Source organism: Thalassophryne amazonica, chromosome 18, assembly GCF_902500255.1.
Source record: "Thalassophryne amazonica chromosome 18, fThaAma1.1, whole genome shotgun sequence".
Taxonomy (NCBI): Eukaryota; Metazoa; Chordata; class Actinopteri; order Batrachoidiformes; family Batrachoididae; genus Thalassophryne; species Thalassophryne amazonica.
This window is the reverse complement of record NC_047120.1, coordinates 51,808,780-51,828,100: the sequence shown is the minus strand read 5'-3', so window position 1 is coordinate 51,828,100 and position 19,321 is coordinate 51,808,780. Positions and strand designations below refer to the sequence as shown.

At 39.2% G+C, this 19,321-nt stretch overlaps 1 protein-coding gene across 1 annotated transcript; it reads right to left on the bottom strand.

The window, feature by feature from the left end:
* Window positions 1-6,028, bottom strand: LOC117531177 (NIF3-like protein 1). The gene is given in 8 exon segments (XM_034194219.1): window positions 1-497; window positions 645-728; window position 2,808; window positions 3,828-3,965; window positions 4,146-4,269; window positions 5,217-5,274; window positions 5,277-5,369; window positions 5,490-6,028. Coding segments are annotated over 8 exon segments (1,038 nt in total). The 5' UTR covers window positions 5,845-6,028; the 3' UTR covers window positions 1-312.
* Window positions 6,029-19,321: the final 13,293 nt, after the last annotated feature.

Below are 19,321 nucleotides of genomic sequence, written 5' to 3'. Positions count from 1 at the left end.
TGCATTTAGATTAAGTGATGTATTTTTGACTTTCATTGTGATGACATTTTTTATCCAACACACCCAAAATCCATTTTATGATCATTTTTAATCATGTCAGATGCACATGAAATCATACATCATGTACCCAGGAAGTGTTTTTCATCAAAGTGTGCAACACAGTTTGATATTTTCCAAAGGTTTTACATAACCAGACACAAATTTATATCCTCCTACTACAAAAAACAGCAGCTGCTTTTCTGAAGATTTGACCTAATCGCAGTTTATCTGTACCGACAGAGGTGAAGTCATGTAATGGCACCTCGATGGCTGTCAGACTACCTCTAGAGGGTCTCTGTCCATCTTCGACACCACCACGGTTACGCTGTCAGGGAGACGCACAGCCAGTCTCTCCCTGAACACAGTCAGGAAACCACGCTCGCTGTTGCTATGGTCACTGAGGATAATGGTGATTCCTTTTGCCACGGCGTCCAGCACTTCATGATGGGACATCTCACCTGAAAAATCAAAGGCGACGCTGACAGTACATCTGCACATTAATTCCGCATCTAGCAAAAAATAAATAAATAATAAACCTCTTTAAGTAAGCCATTTAATTTATTTATTAAATTCTTAATTTTCTGATTTTGCTCAGCCGTACCTACCTGTGATATAGAGATCTGCTCCTACTCCGTTAAGGACTGAGGCCCCAGACCCAGCACACACAGCCACAGTGCACACGGATGACTCTGTAAAACATCAATGCACAGTCAACTCTTAAAACTCTTTTCCACATGCTGTTCATGCAATGATTCTGCTCCCATTTTGACTCTGTGGTGTCACATTTCGATTTCACCAACTATGACCTCGTAATGTTTCCAACTCCTAAGAATGCAGTCATGTTATCAGGAAATATACGGAACACTTTCATCACTGTCACAACAACATTAAGTTGACCGATTCATTACTTGTCGTTATCCTCTTTGTCTTGTGGACTCATGCACTGGGTTGTGAACCTATAAAGAAATCAGGTTGTTTTTGCTTCTTTTAAATACTGACTGTCCTCTTCTATGCGGTGGTGTGATTCATATTATAACAACAGAACAACATCGTGAAATGACATCAGAATTGATATCAATCAATCAATCAATTTTATTTATATAGCGCCAAATCACAACAAACAGTTGCCCCAAGGCACTTTATATTGTAAGGCAAGGCCATACAATAATTACGTAAAAACCCCAATGGTCAAAACGACCCCCTGTGAGCAAGCACTTGGCGACAGTGGGAAGGAAAAACTCCCTTTTAACAGGAAGAAACCTCCAGCAGAACCAGGCTCAGGGAGGGGCAGTCTTCTGCTGGGACTGGTTGGGGCTGAGGGAGAGAACCAGGAAAAAGACATGCTGTGGAGGGGAGCAGAGATCAATCACTAATGATTAAATGCAGAGTGGTGCATACAGAGCAAAAAGAGAAAGAAACACTCAGTGCATCATGGGAACCCCCAGCAGTCTAAGTCTATAGCAGCATAACTAAGGGATGGTTCAGGGTCACCCGATCCAGCCCTAACTATAAGCTTTAGCAAAAAGGAAAGTTTTAAGCCTAATCTTAAAAGTAGAGAGGGTGTCTGTCTCCCTGATCCAAATTGGGAGCTGGTTCCACAGGAGAGGAGCCTGAAAGCTGAAGGCTCTGCCTCCCATTCTACTCTTACAAACCCTAGGAACTACAAGTAAGCCTGCAGTCTGAGAGCGAAGCGCTCTATTGGGGTGATATGGTACTATGAGGTCCCTAAGATAAGATGGGACCTGATTATTCAAAACCTTATAAGTAAGAAGAAGAATTTTAAATTCTATTCTACAATTAACAGGAAGCCAATGAAGAGAGGCCAATATGGGTGAAATATGCTCTCTCCTTCTAGTCCCCTTCAGTACTCTAGCTGCAGCATTTTGAATTAACTGAAGGCTTTTCAGGGAACTTTTAGGACAACCTGATAATAATGAATTACAATAGTCCAGCCTAGAGGAAATAAATGCATGAATTAGTTTTTCAGCATCACTCTGAGAAAAGACCTTTCTAATTTTAGAGACATTGCGTAAATGCAAAAAAGCAGTCTTACATATTTGTTTAATATGTGCTTTGAATGACATATCCTGACTCCAAGATTTCTCACAGTATTACTAGAGGTCAGGGTAATGCCATCCAGAGTAAGGATCTGGTTAGACACCATGTTTCTAAGATTTGTGGGGCCAAGTACAATAACTTCAGTTTTATCTGAGTTTAAAAGCAGGAAATTAGAGGTCATCCATGTCCTTATGTCTGTAAGACAATCCTGCAGTTTAGCTAATTGGTGTGTGTCCTCTGGCTTCATGGATAGATAAAGCTGGGTATCATCTGCGTAACAATGAAAATTTAAGCAATGCCGTCTAATAATACTGCCTAAGGGAAACATGTATAAAGTGAATAAAATTGGTCCTAGCACAGAACCTTGTGGAACTCCATAATTAACCTTAGTCTGTGAAGAAGATTCCCCATTTACATGAACAAATTGTAATCTATTAGATAAATATGATTCAAACCACCGCAGCGCAGTGCCTTTAATACCTATGGCATGCTCTAATCTCTGTAATAAAATTTTATGGTCAACAGTATCAAAAGCAGCACTGAGGTCTAACAGAACAAGCACAGAGATGAGTCCACTGTCTGAGGCCATAAGAAGATCATTTGTAACCTTCACTAATGCTGTTTCTGTACTATGATGAATTCTAAAACCTGACTGAAACTCTTCAAATAGACCATTCCTCTGCAGATGATCAGTTAGTGTTCACAACTACCCTTTCAAGAATTTGTGAGAGAAAAGGAAGGTTGGAGATTGGCCTATAATTAGCTAAGATAGCTGGGTCAAGTGATGGCTTTTTAAGTAATGGTTTAATTACTGCCACCTTAAAAGCCTGTGGTACATAGCCAACTAATAAAGATAGATTGATCATATTTAAGATCGAAGCATTAAATAATGGTAGGGCTTCCTTGAGCAGCCTGGTAGGAATGGGGTCTAATAGACATGTTGATGGTTTGGATGAAGTAACTAATGAAAATAACTCAGACAGAACAATCTGAGAGAAAGAGTCTAACCAAATACCGGCATCACTGAAAGCAGCCAAAGATAACGATACGTCTTTGGGATGGTTATGAGTAATTTTTTTCTCTAATAGTTAAAATTTTATTAGCAAAGAAAGTCATGAAGTCATTACTAGTTAAAGTTAAAGGAATACTCGGCTCAATAGAGCTCTGACTCTTTGTCAGCCTGGCTACAGTGTTGAAAAGAAACCTGGGGTTGTTCTATTTTCTTCAATTAGTGATGAGTAGTAAGATGTCCTAGCTTTACGGAGGGCTTTTTTTATAGAGCAACAGACTCTTTTTCCAGGCTAAGTGAAGATCTTCTAAATTAGTGAGATGCCATTTCCTCTCCAACTTACGGGTTATCTGCTTTAAGCTGCGAGTTTGTGAGTTATACCACGGAGTCAGGCACTTCTGATTTAAAGCTCTCTTTTCAGAGGAGCTACAGCATCCAAAGTTGTCTTCAATGAGGATGTAAAACTATTGACGAGATACTCTATCTCACTTACAGAGTTTAGTTAGCTACTCTGCACTGTGTTGGTATATGGCTATCTCCACAACTAATAGGGGGTAGGTTCTGTTAAGGTTTTTTCTCACTCAAGTTGCTTTTGCAGGCTTGTGTAAGACAACCTCTTTGTGGAGATTTGGTCTGACTGGAATTCAAACTCCAGTTGCTGACCCAAACAAAGCATTTATACCATTGTTTGTTAGTGGATGTGTCCGTAATTCCTTCTCACTAGTGTCTTCCCCAAACCCAAAGCCAGACGCAGCTGACTCAAACCCAAATGGGACTTCAGTTTCTGGATGGCTGTTGCTATGGTGATAGGCTTGTCCAAAATGCTGAGACGGCCCTGGCCGTGACCAGGGAGAGGGTGCTGCAGAGAGTGTGAGATATGCTGACATGTTGACAACATGTCTTAGCTAAGATTTTATTCACACAAACATTGTAATGTTAAAGAATCTTCTCCTCATCTTTTTTGCTAATTTGAATAAATCTAATCAGTCTGTTCAACATTAGTGTGTGTAATATCTTGATAGATGCTTTCATGCGGTACCTTTTGTAACTGCAGGATGCTGAGTGACCGGCTTGCAGTATTGTGTCGTAACAGAGTCTGAACACTGGGAGGCAGCGCTGAGTCACTGCAACTCAAGCTGACATGGATCCCATTGTTACCTGGGCTACAATGGTAAAGATTTTTAAAATTAAAATTAAAAATCATACTATTCAACAGAGGAATTAAATGACTCTCTGTGCCAGGAAATGTGCTTGTAAGGATTATTCTTAACAGAATTCAGTCCCAGTTACTTCACCACAACAGTCTGGCTTCACACGCAAAAATGTAACCACCAGCCCCGTCGATGCCTCCACACTGAAGTATCCCCAAGTCCACCAATTAAGCTGTAGAAACATCTCAAGGATGATCAGTGGAAACAGGAGGCACGTGAGCTCAATTTTGAGCTTCATGGCAAAGGGTGTGAATAACTTATGTACATGTGATTTTTAGTTTTTTATTTTTAATAAATTTGCAAAAATTTCAAAAAACTTTTTCAATGTTGTCATTATGGGGTATTGTAAGTAGAATTTTAAGGGAAAAAATGAATTTATTAAATTTTGCAATAAGGCTGTAACATAACAAAATGTGGATGTGGAAAAAGTGAAGCACAGTTAATACTTTCCGGATGTAGTGTGATATATTATATATATATATATATATATGGCGGGTCTGACTAACCATTAACAGACAGTGGTCCAAGTAATGTCTGTACCAAACTTCAGGAAAATGTATTGATGTTAATGTGAAAATAGGTGCATGGTAATTTTTTAAAACCCTTATGGGAGGCCATGAGAACCTTTAGGACAATTTAAGGTAAATGAAAATATGAAAATATTTGTGTCAGACACTCAATCAAGGAATCTATAGATAAATAGGAAAAGTTACTGAGCACTTTCAGCAATAAATTGAAAAGTGTGCAAATGTAGTTTTTGACCCTTTTGTAAGCCCCTAAGGGGGCGCCACACATTGCACACAAATCTTAATGGTATTCCTCCTATGGAACTTGGCCCAAAGGACTAAAAATGTACTTTAATTGCAGCTCTAATATATGTATGATTTCATGCATACAACCTGCTGATGGAATACTGTAGTGTTCCACAATCGCACACATTTAGTTCTTCCATAAGGGGTTTAGCTCTTCAGGGTTTCTCACTGTAAATTCCACTTTGTAACTATGGGGGGCGCCACTGAATGCCTGATTCAGCACAGACACTTGACCACTGCCTGAGAATCAAAGACAAATATCAAAAGTGGATTAAATAAATAAATAAATAAAACCCTCAGGGACCATAACAGAGGTCAAGTAAAGGATCACAACGTTATAATCATTTAACAACGACTTACCAAGTCCTCCAACCAGCCAGTCGTTTACACCTCCTTTAACACTATCCCACGAGGTGTGAGGCGAGAAGACTGCTATCCCAGCTTCCACAGCCCGGATGGCCAATTGCTGCTTCCAGTCTTTCTGAACCAGACGCTTGAAGGGGCGAAACAATGGAGGGTGATATGAGATAATGAGGTCACAGCTCATGGCCTCTGCTTCTGCCATGACAGGGTCAGTGAGGTCATTGGTGAGCAGGATGGTTTTAATAGGCCGAGATTTGCTTGGCTCCACCAACAGGCCAACATTGTCCCAAGACTCTGCTAGTGACAATGCAGCAAGCTGCTCCATCACCTGTAGAATGTCCTTCAGGTTCATTTGGCCGGTAGGAAGAGCAGAGTGAGAACAGCAGCGAATGGAAGAAAAATGAAAGCACGGATTCAAGGAGGATGACTGCTCACTTCTCAAGAAGCTGTGAAGGTGAAAAGGAGAAGGGTGAGATGGAGTAAATGAAACGGTTAATTTAAAATGGCAAGGAGAAGTTTGTGAGATGAGCTCTTCCTAGTACAAATTCTCCTATTGATTAGAGGGAAAAGAATCCGACATAGGTTTCGACATCCAGTAAACATCAGGGAGACCTGTGGGGGGAGAAACTAAATTTGAATCCAAACATTAAAAAAATAAAAGATACCCAACTTAATTAGGGCTTAAATTCACAAATGTACAATTTAATATCCAGTCATATTGAGAAAATATTTGTCAAAATTATGTCCAACTTGAATATAAATCAGTTTTTGTTGTTGTTGTTTTGGTTTCTTAAGATAAATATCACTGACAGTAGGTGGACATGTTTACCAAACCAAATCTAATAATAAAATATACTACTATTATAATAAATAACTAAACAAATAACATTGGTTTAATGAATGCCTGTCTGTCTTTCCATATGTGCTGATGTGGACATTGTGTCCATCTAAAGAACAGCCAGGTATATGGCTGAATTTTTGAGTTAAATTATTTGCAACATCTTAGTGGGTCCCAAATGAACACTATTCAAAACTAAAACTTTACTATGGCTATGGACAAAAACATCAAATCTCAATCAGTGATTCTTCTGAACTTATTTTAGCCTTTGAGTCATGACCAAAAAAAACTAGATCACGGGTACAGGCGGCTAGAATAGGTTTCCTCAGGAGGGTGGCCTGGATGCCTCGGTATTCACGGTCAGAGGTCGTTAATGTGGCCCGGGCTCCCCTGCTGGAGCTGTTGCCTTTGCGACCCAATCTCGGATAAGCAGTTGAAGATGAGTGAGTGATGCATGATTATTCATAGACCTCTATAATTTATTAATTTTGACCAGAAATGCCTATTTTGATCGTTCATCTAGATGTTAGATAAGGTCATAGAGTTCAAGAACCAACCAAAGGTTGACTGTACTTGACTTTGTGGATCTGTACTGTACTTTGTGGAATGAATGTATACCCTGATAGCAACTCTTCAAAACATGGGTCCAGGATCCAAACTAAGTACGATCCAGGCCAAACTGAACCATCAGAAGTGTGTCTGTTTCTGGTAAAAGTGTTTACGCTTGGAGTAAATCAGTCTTGGGGTTAGGTCCAAATCCAAATGTAATGCAACGGTTGTCAAGATCATACAGTAAAACTGGAAGAGAGGTTCTTCCAGTTTTACTGTATGATCTTGACAACCGAACTCCAGCTGGTGTTGACTGTGTGTTTAGTACTTTAATTATGGGTTGCGCGGAGTCACGTCAATTACGGCGAAGGCAAGAATTCGTACCTCCGCGACTAGCCCAACAACTGGCTCTAAACTGGGCCAGACACCGCCCTCTGTCCTACCCTGTGATTGGTTGGCAGCCGAGACGCTGACGTCAGCGTATGCCTCAGCCTCAAGTTGATGTGGTGCGCTCTCCTATTGGTCGTTTAGGAGAGGGAATTCCAGTGCTGCTCTCTTATTGGTCGTTTAGGAGTGGGAAATCTCACTCCAAAATGGAGGCCAGTATCAGCCCAATTCATAAGGGCGGGTTGTTGGGCTACTCCGCGACTGGCCGCCCGATGAAAACAACCTTGGGCTGCATTGCTTCTAACAGCCAACTAACAGCTACCACTGCCTGGATTTATACACCAAGCTGACCTGAAATGAACCACTGTAAATTAAACTGACTTTATTGACGAGTCTTTGAAAAGTGACCAAATTACATTTATTTGTATTGAGGTCGGCGGTATGTTCATCGGCCAAAAATACCCACCAGAGGGCGCTCGATCTAAAGTCCTTGGCAACCCATACAAGTGGCTAGGCACGCGGCTAACAGCACAACTAGACTAACATTAGCTACACATTAAATCGACACAGCCAATTATGCAATGTCACATTACCCAACATTCAAAACAATGTATGAGTGCGTTATCATACTTTCTGAGTACTGAGTCTCAAAACGTAGCTGTCGTTGCAACGCAGTGGACAAACAAAAAACACCAACTACGTATATGAAAATTGACCTTCACGGCTTCCGTCTGTGGGGACAAAACGTTTGATTGGATTCTTGCTGTCACGTGTTTCCTGTTCTGCAATAATAATGTGAAGACAAAGGAAAGTTTTTGTGGTGTAGAACTATTTTTTTAAAGCTATTATTTTAGGAATATTTCTTATCCTCAAATTCAAACTCTACTTTCTTGTAGAAAGTAACAATCGCCAATTAAAATATAAAGGAGGGGTGATTAAGACTGAGTAAACAACTGCACATATAGCAGCAGGTTTTTCAGAATAAGGGAAAGGACTACAGGTCAGCAGCAGACTAATTTTTATTTATGTATGATTTATTTAAATAAATTAAATAATAAACATGGGAATGTTAGTACCTAATAATAATAATAATAATTGTGTAGCCCTATGTGCTTCACACAAAACAAGTATCAAACACACAACACATTAAAACAATACAGTAACACATCAATATCAAAAACAACAAATGAACAAGAGAAAGATGGAAAAATGACTTTTTTAACCACAGCAGTCTTTTCCATATACACTTCTAACAAATATTAAACAATTTTAAAACCACAAAAAATGACTTGATACCTCAAACAAGATTAGATAGATAGATAGATAGATAGATAGATAGATAGATAGATAGATAGATAGATAGATAGATAGATAGATAGATAGATAGATAGATAGATAGATAATAGATAGATAGATAGATAGATAGATAGATAGATAGATAGATAGATAGATAGTCTGCATATGTGATAAAACATCTCAGATGAAAAGCAGCTGTTGGTTTGTGTCATTACATAAAACTAATTCACAGATTACTGTTAACAGGAAATGACTATGTTGATTGAAATGGTGGGCTTTCCATGACAAAATCTCTTGTTAAAAGGAATCTCCTGGAAAATGCTGATGTCCAGCTCTTGTGATAACCTTCGAAAGAGCACACGACGGTCTAGTATCCACAGAGCCATCAGTTCAGAAATGGTCCGGTGGCTTGTGCCGCGTTGTCGCAGCTCGGAGCGCGGCACGCTGAGCGTCCTTAAAGGGGTCCTTAAAGGGGTCCTTAAAGGGGTCCTTAAAGCTGTACTAACAGACCTTATTCTCTGTGAAGCCCGTAAAATTTTCACCAGAAGCCAGATAAATTTTTCGAATGGTTTCCAGGTGCCAGTCTCTAACAGCTTCTGAAAAAATTCTGATGGAAAAAAACCCCAAATCATTCCACCATTTCCAGACAATGAAAATCCGACGACGGGGCGAGACCACTCCTTCCCAAGGCGTGCTCACAGGCGAATGACGTCACTGACAGGCGTGGAAAAACTCACGCATGCGCACTAGGGTTTAAGCTTGTCTGACGTGAAAACATATGAATCAAATCCATATAGTTTAAAAAAAATAAAAAGGTACGATACTTTATGGACAGACCTCGTAAATAAGCCTTTTCACCATCTCACTCTCTTCCGGGTTTGACGCGAGAGGTCAAAGGACAAGAGGTGTAAACTGTAGTCTTGAGACATCATGACTGACTGTGTGGGCAGCGAGAATGACAGACTTTGTTTATTTTCCCGTTGGAGTGTTGATTCCTTGAAAGATTTTTGTGAAAATGTGGTATTAGTGTCCAAGGAAAAAAAACTGAAGCTTATGTTGCACATGAGCCCGACTCGACCCACTGCCAACCCAGGCAGTGTTTATTCGTAAACGGAATCAGCTGATCACTGTTTCGCTTTGTGGACCTCTGTAAATCTTGCTCACTACGTTCATGTTTCTGAGAGAGTGAAATAAATTATTTGTGAAGAATAAAATAAAATTAATCACGGATGTGGTTGGTGAATGACACATGAATGGTGTCTCTAGTAAAAAATCATGAAGTAACTGCCTGGTCCATTTCCCTGCATGTTCGGTGTCATTTATTAGGTTTATAGGCACATGTGCCTGTGATTTGGATCAATGAATAATGGACACAGGTGGGACAAAATGCACTGATTTGTATCACAACAGAACAAGGTGACAGATTACGCTGCCCTATTAAAAGATGACGACGGCAAATCATTCCCTGACCTGATAAACAAACTCGAGTCTGGCTGGCTGGATGATAAGAGCAGCAGGACTCGATATGGCACTGCCACACATAGCCAGACAACCGGTGTCACAGACCGAATGGTCCGCCCCTAAAAATCGGCCCACCTTTTGCATCTGCGCATGCGTCATTTTGGACCACAGCAGCTCGTCTGAGATAGAGTCTCTTCACCCAAAGCAATCAAATGGATTAATGGGATTAATTAACCATCAGATGATAAAGGTAAAACCTTTTAAATCATTCTAAAGTCAGTTTTAAGCAGAAACAAGGCGAAATTCCATGACGCTTTGAAATGTCCGACATGCAGTGAATGCATCAGCTAGCAGCTCATTTAGCCACGGCGCTCTAATCCTTTCCGACGCATTTTATGATGAAATAATGCTGAATTTATGTGGAAATGATTGTTGTAGAAAAGCTTCAGATGTCTGTCAATGAGATAGATGATGACTGGAGTGCAGTTTGAAGCAGGAACGAGGTGATAATCCGTGACCCGCGTCATCAGGGGGATCGATTTTTAGGGGGACCGTTCGGTTGGCAACATCTGCCCTGAATTGGGCCAGATACTGAACTCTCTCCTAGCCTGTGATTGGTTGGTAGCCTAGATGCTGACGTCAGCCTCACTTTGATGTGGTGCAAGTGCTGCTTTCCTATTGGTCATTTAGGAATGGGAATTCCCACTCCAAAATGGAGGCCAGTATCTGGCCCAATTCAGGGCTGGTTGTCAGGCTATGCCACACCTTTATCCCGCGTACGGCTGCACAAGGGCCAGATGCTGCACTGGGTGCTGCTGGACGCTGCGTTATAGAAAATAATTATTTTGTAGCGGATGAATAATTTGCTCTCAGAGATTGACTGATAAAACCATCTCTAATCTAAATTTAATCTAATCTAAATTTAAATTAGCCCATTTTTGTCAATATGCATATCAAATTACTTTTCAACTTATAACAATTCCAAAAATATATTGTTTGTTATGCACCTGACCTCACATGAGGGCGCTATGGCCCGAAATATCAAAAGGTCAACGAACGTTTGATAATTTGAAAAACTGGTAGAAACCTTTAACTATGATCAATTTTTATATATTGGTGTCAAATGAAATGTTTTTCAGCATGAGAAATTCATCTAAGCACTTAAAAAAATTAAAAATTAAATTCTTGGGCTTGAAATTTTAAGATGACTCCACTAATCAACCAGGGTAGGTCCTAGCAAAAGTAAAATTTAGGACAATGTCACTTATCAAAAATTGTCAGAAATTGCTATCTATGATTTAATGAAAATTCTGCAAAATGGAAACTAACAATTTCAAATTTTGTGCAGATGATGATTAGCAGTCTTAAACACTGACGTAATTGGTCAATGAGGATGACCAGGTATGTGAAGAAATAAGGCTTCAATAAACTGTTTACTAGTCTCATTGGTATTCAAGTTCATAAATAATATATTAAATCAAATTGAAATTTTGATGGTAAGTAGGCCTACCTCATAACAGCCTTTCATGTTTTTCATCACTATCTTCACTATCACAAGCTTTGTTGTGATTTGGTGCTATGTAAATGAAATAAATTGAAATTGAATATCTTAAAAGTACTGAGTAAAGAGTTCAGTGCCCTCCGTTATGGACATGACCTTATTTCCTGCTGAATATAATAATTATAACAGGTGGATTTCCTTACTCTGTACTTTCTCTTGGAATTAGCAAGGTATTTTCTATCCTCAAATCGGACACATTAACCATAAGTGTAAGATGACAGATTAATATGATTTACTTAGAATCGACTTAAAAACCTTGACATTCCTTTAGCTGCATAGAAACTCCCGCAAACTGAACATCATAGGTGTGATACCCTCTTGTGTGATGCTTGTCTTCAAGAAATTTACTGATCTTATTGGCTTTCTATTGGCAAGTAAAATGTTATTTTTATATTTGACTTTGATATAATATTTATAACAAATGAGAAAATTTGTAAATAGGTTATCTATTGAAATCAGTTAATATACATATTATTTATGTAAATAAATAAAATAGAATTTTCAGTGTATGTGCTGTTGTTGTCAATACACTTATATTCACTCATAGCAATAATTTGTGAATATCACTGTACAGGTGAGGCATTATAAGTTTAATCATCATTGTTTTTGTTTTTTTATTTGTTCATTCTTATAAAAGAACCATGTATAGGTCATTCATCATGCTGAACTACATGAAACCAGACGCTCCACCATCACCTCTGCAGCATGGATGGAAATTACAAGAGGGTAAATTTTCGCTATTGCGTTATTCCAAGCCAGGGAACAACTGACATTGCAGAATCTGACACAGGTTCAGAAACTAGTGCTTGTGACAAAGATTCTGACTTTGCTTCTGATGGATACAACACTGAGTAGTATGATGTGATAAACCAGTGTGCGTTTGACACTTAATTCTTGCATTTTTGTACAAATAATGGTAGCCATTTTGAAATTACATAGTCAAGCTTGTCATTTACAGTATGTTTGTCAAAAGTACTTAAATGAATTTCTCATGTAGGAAAACATATGATTAGACACCAATAACATCAAAATTGGTCAAGGTTAACCTTTTTTACTAAATTTTCATATCTTAAGATTGTTGACGTTTTGATATTTCCGGCCATAGCACCGTCAGTTGAGCTAGAAGGCATAGCAAACATCATTATATCATCATTATAAGTAGACAAGCAATTTGATATGCATATTGCTTGTTTGGATGATTATAAATTTTGACCCTTGTTTGAACTTTGTTGTGCCCTCCCAAAAATGCCTGGAAGTTTGAAGAGGGCAGCCCAAGTAAAAAATGTTCAAAATCCATTAGGGTACCCAAAACCACTTCCAAACCTTTGTTCCCAGCATTTGGTCACAGGGTCTACAGGCTGGTCTTCTACTATAAGGCATTTCTGGGTGGGGTTTACCTAAACTGACCTACCTAAAATAAACTGTTTCGTTGGGGTGAGAACAGGTGTCAAATCCAGCTTCAGAAAGTAAAAACCCTCCCATGTGTTGCTTCTACCTGTGCACCTAAAACAGGTGATCTCAATAATGAGCTCATCCACCTGCCTGAAGAGCTCAACTAATTACAATCAGCAGGTTTATTGGGAAGATGGAACAAATATGTGGCTGGACTTTTACTTTCTGAAGTTGGATTTGACACCTCTGGATGGGAACAGTTGGTAGAGGCTTTGAGCAGAGTTTCTCCCCGTCATTTTAACATGCATTGATTGTCAGTGTCAGCGGTTGTTTACAGTTTGATTGAAATGTCAAGTGGTTAAGCAAAGTTAAAGTTTCCTCTGCTTGTAATAGCTAAAAATGCTATAACATAGGTGTAAGCTTATTTGTTTATTTGTGTTACAGTTGATGTAGTCTGTGTTTATAAAAGTTTGGGCACCCCTGATAATTTCCATGATTTTCCTTTATAAATCACTGTTTGTTTGGATCAGCAATTCCAGTTAAATATATCATATAGCAGACAACAAACAGTGATATTTGAGAAGTGAAATGAAGTTTATAGGATTTACAGAAAGTGTGCAATAATTAGGCAGGTGCATACATTTGGGCACCCCAACAGAAAAAAAATACATCAATATTTAGTAGATCCTCCTTTTGCAGAAATAACAGCCTCTAAACACTTATAGGTTCCAATGAGAGTTTGGATTCTGGTTGAAGGTATTTTGGACCATTGTTCTTTACAAAACATCTCAGGTTTGTTGGTTTCCGAGCATGGACAGCCCCCTTAAATCACACCACAGGTTTTCAATAATATTCAGGTCTGTGGACTGAGATGGCCGTTCCAGAATATTGTACTTGTTCTTCTGCATGAACGCCTTAATAGATTTTGAGCAGTGTTTAGGGTCATTGTCTTGTTGAAAGAGCCAGCCCAACTTCAACTTTGTCACTAATTCATGAACATTGTTCTCAAGAATCTGCTGATATTGGCTAGAATCCATGTGACCCTCAACTTGAACAACATTCCCAGTACCTGCACTGGTCACACAGCCACACAGCATGATGGAACCACCTCCAAATTTTACTGTAGGTAGCAAGTGTTTTTCTTGGAATGCTGTGTTCTTTTTCAGCCATGCATACCGCACCTTGTTATGTCCAAATAACTCAATTTTAGTTTCATCAGTCCACAGCACCTTATTCCAAAATGAAGCTGGCTTGTCCAAATGTGCTTTCGCATACCTCAAGCGACTCTGTGGCATGTATGCAGAAAAGGCTTCCTCTGCATTACAGTATCATCTAGCATCTCCTGGTGCAAAGTGCGCTGTATAGTTGAACGATGCACAGAGACACTATCTGCAGCAAGATCATGTAGTAGGTCTTTGGAGCAGGTCTGTGGGTTGACTATGACTTTCACCATCCTTCGCTTCAGCTTATGAGATTTTTCTTGGCCTGCCACTTCAGGCCTTAACTAGTACTGTGTCTGTTGTCTTCCAGTTCCTCACTATGTTCCTCACAGTGGAAATTGAGCTGTAATCTCTGAGATAGCTTTTTGTATCCTTCCCCTGAACTATGATGTTGAACAGTCTTTGTTTTCAGGTCATTTGAGAGTTGTTTAGAGGCTTCCATGTTGCCACTCATTAGAAGAGATGCAAAGAGGGGAAACATTTGTAAATAGCCACCTTAAATACCCTTTCTCGTGATTGGATTCACCTGTGTACGGATGTCAAAGGTCAATGAGCTTACCAAACCAAATTTGTGTTCCAGCAGTTAGTGCTAAATGTATTCAAATCAATAAAATGACAAGGGTGCCCAAATTTAGGCACCTGCCTAATTTTGTATAAATAATTATTGCACACTTTCTGTAAATCCTATAAACTTCATTTCACTTCTCAAATATCAGTCTGCTTGTCTGCTATACGTATGATATATTTAACTGAAATTTCTGATCCAGACAACCAATGATTTATAAAGGAAAATCATCAGGAGTGCCCAAACTTTGGCATACAACTGTAGTTTTATTCTTTACACACATTATTAACCCCCTCGAATCCACCATTAAAAATCTTAGGGGCACCAAATTGGCTAGGACTGGCATTAGTGACATTACAACTTATAACAATGAAGCTACTGAATATTTTTCGTGTCTTTCAGTTTTTGTGACGGTCTCTGCAATGTTATTTGTATAGCTCAGAGCACGGATTGTTTTGATGAAAATGAAGTTGTAACTCAGTGTTCCTTCTTTAAGTTACAAACTAGTGTTGATTGTTTTCTCAGTAACATTTTTCCAAACATTTCCCAAACTGCAGAGTCCAACATTCCTTTGGAAGGAGGGACAGACATCACAAAGAAACATCACTTTTCTTCCTCTTCTTGTACACAAAGAAGTCAGATCTCACCTTCCCACAGTTGTTGACCAGCAGTGGGAAGGAGCACAGGCGAAAGACTCCCAGAGCTCGGATCAGCTCAGGCCAACTCTTCACTTTGAACGCGCTGGAATCCTCAAAGATCAGAGTCCCAGAGACAGGGTTAGACTGCTTGGTCATCCCCATCCTGGAGGCAGAAGTTCCCAGCAGCCTCAGGTGAGGCAGTGAGGGATGTAAACGAGAGCACAGTATCTTCACCACCGGGGACATGAGCTTCTGTGCTGCCAGCTTGTACGTGGAATGCTGTACTTCCTATGCGCCTGAGGGGAGCTGTGCCTGGTGTACACGGAGTCAGGGGGACAACACGCCAGCAGGGTGGTTACACACCAGAAGGAAATGACAAATCAGCAGCATGAGAACAGATATGTGGCGTGGTCGACCAACATGAACATCAGTTAATAAGTGACTAAAGGGAAAATTGAGTAATCGTTAGGTTAACCATTAGTATGCCAACACAAACGGGATGGAAATAAGTACTTATTTTTAAAAAATGGGTAGGGAAAACTGTATCCTGTTGAATCTGACACTAAATGTATTTATTTTGTTACAATTAAGTTAAATCTAAAGGTCAACTTTAGCCACCAATGACCAGGGATTCAACTTATATACCAATCCAAAAATGGGTTAAATACACTTTTTTATTGAAACGCATTTACTGTTACATTTGGGCTTAGCAGTGTGTAACTGAACCCCAAAAGCAGGCAGCCAGGAAACAGCAGGTACAGGTGCAAAAACCAAGATGCTTTAATAATCCACCGTGAAAACAACATGACAACAGTGCCAGGGCAAGAGTTCAAACAAAGAGATGGGAGGCGATTACAAGATGAGGACCAAACAGATGAAATGTAACAAACACAGAACATACTTATACAGTAACCAGGTGGAAACAAACACACGTCACTGTGGCAATGGACCGGCAACTGAATAGCAACAAAGGTGTGGATTAAAAAAAAACTTTAACAACAGATGTGAGGAACCAATGAGAATGCGAAAAGTCGGGACACAAGGTTAACAAAACACCAAAAGGTACGCGGAAATAAAACCTGATCAAGAAACAAAACCTGAGGCATAAAGATAATTTAAGAACATAAAATGCTGAAACAACCATTTACTGTTACATTTGGGCTTAGCAGTGTTTAACTGAACCCCAAAAGCAGGCAGCCAGGAAACAGCAGGTACAGGCGCAAAAACCAAGATGCTTTAATAATCCACCGTGAAAACAACATGACAACAGTGACAGGGCAAGTAAAAGAGTTCAAACAAAGAGATGGGTGGCGATTACAAGATGAGGACCAAACAGATGAAATGTAACAAACACAGAACATACTTATACAGTAACCAGGGTGGAAACAAACACACGTCACTGTGGCAATGGACCGGCAACTGAATAGCAACAAAGGTGTGGATTAAAAAAAACTTTAATTAACAACAGATGTGAGGAACCAATGAGAATGCGAAAAGTCGGGACACAAGGTTAACAAAACACCAAAAGGTACGCGGAAATAAAACCTGATCAAGAAACAAAACCTGAGGCATAAAGATAATTTAAGAACATAAAATGCTGAAACAACCATAGAACTTAAAGACACCCAAACCATGAAAAACTAATCATACAGTGATCGAATAACAAACTGTGCAATAACCAAAACTAAGTCCAAGAACATACGTGGAAAATAAACACGGAACTCAAATAGAATGAAGTGTAAACACGAATAACTACATAAAGAACTACAGAGCAAAAACCACATTAACATGAAGAACTGTGAACGGGGGACACACACCTGCACAACTTAGACATGCACCACAGGCGCACACACATACACGACCTGGACCCACATGATTGACAAACGAGGGACACACACACACTGAAACCAAAGGAGATGCATGGGCATCAGACAGAACACCACAGGGACCCACACGGGAGACAGACAGAGAGAGGATACACACAAAATACAAAAAGGGACACAGGCAAATCCAGATACTCACAGACACAGACAGATAGACACAGATCAGGAGCACACACACATATATAAACCACAGAGACAAACACAAGCATAACTGAGAGGACACACCCACAACATGTACATGTACACCACTTTGCAAACGTTGCAGGTACATGTGGAAAGCTGCCAAATATCAAGTGTTTATAATGAATATGTTAAATGTGTCCACTTTTAGCCAGTAACATTTATTTTAGTTGATAAATCTCTGCAGTTTATTTAATTAAGGTGTGCCAACTATTTAAACAAACAGGATTTTGAACAAAATGAAGAATTTTGATCTGATTTGGATCAAACTTGGTGGAATTATATGAGGATCAGCCAAGGACAAAGTTATCTGATTTTGAGGAAAAAGTCCAAATTTGGGGCCATTGCATATAATGGAGATATTTACAATAGCATGGCTATTTTGAGGCATTGGTTAAAGATACACCTGTGGTTACTATTAAACACCAATATAAAGTCACATATAATCTAAAAATACACCTTACAGTATGTAAATGTGAACACATTCAGAAGACTTTGCACTTCAGAAACTGGCTGCCATTTTTGGAAGGGTGCTGTGTGCTCAGACGCGGTTTTTTGATGCGGGCGAAGCGGGCAGCTGCCCTGGGTGCATTTTTTTTCGTGGCACACAGGGGTTGGCACAAACATTTAATAAAACATATATGTAATTAATCAAATTTTTTTGTTAACCTTCACCACATAACCTGGTTGTTTAACAAAATATATAGCTAATTTAACAAAATATACAATTAAATGTATTTGTATTTTACAGTATATTCTGTTCAATATCTAAACAACTGAGGTATGTTGGGCCAGTTTACCAAACTACATTAAGTGAATATAGCAGAGTGTGAAAGTGCCAAATCAAATTATTTGATGTGAGATTTGAGTTCTTTACTGTTTTATGAGCCGTCTGAACATCTCAAGTTTAATTTCTGTGGTTTTCTTGTTACCTTTTTCCTTTGTGTATGTGCTCGGAGATCAGATTCAGTTCTGATATCATTCTGCTTTCTACGTCATCACTGGTGATATGACTGCTTTAAGATCAGATAATGATCACTTAGAAAGAAAAAACAAAACAAAGATTCAGGAACAAATATTACAAGAACTCAGAAATGGGTGGAGTCTCATCAGAAACTGTAACGATGAAACCAGGGCCAGACTGACTGACGGTTGATAACAGATAAGTAAGAAAATGGTGAGACCACTTTTCACCTTTAAAAATGCACAACTGTATTAGGTGGTTTTACAAACATCAAGCTAAATATTTAGCTAAATGTTGAGGCAAATATGCACCTTAATAAAAGAAATAATCGTTCCTCCCTAAAAGACAGATTAATATAGCATCTAATGACACACATTTAGCATGTGATGGCATGTTCAAATTTGCAATTCAAGGATGTTTTGTATACGAGTATATTGTAGCCTGCAGTCTTTTGATGTCAATTTCAATTGCAATTTCAGTGGCACTAAAATATTTAAAATAATAAAAGTAAGAAAAAATTACATCATCCACAGCACCTTATTCCAAAATGACGCTGGCTTGACCAAATGTGCTTTAGCATACCTCAAGTGACTCTATTTGTGGCGTGTACACAGGAAAGACTTTCTCTGCATTACAGCATCATACAGCATCTCCTTGTGCAAAGTGTGCTGTATAGTTTAATGATGCACAGAGACACTATCTGCAGCAAGATCATGTTGTAGGTCTTTGGAGCAGGTCTGTGGGTTGACTATGAGTGTTCTCACCAGCCTTCACTTCAGCTTATCTGAGATTTTTCTTGGCCTGCCTCTTCAGGCCTGAACTAGTACTGTGCCTGTGGTCTTCCATTTCCTCACTATGTTTCTCACAGTGGAAAATGACATCTGAAATCTCTGAG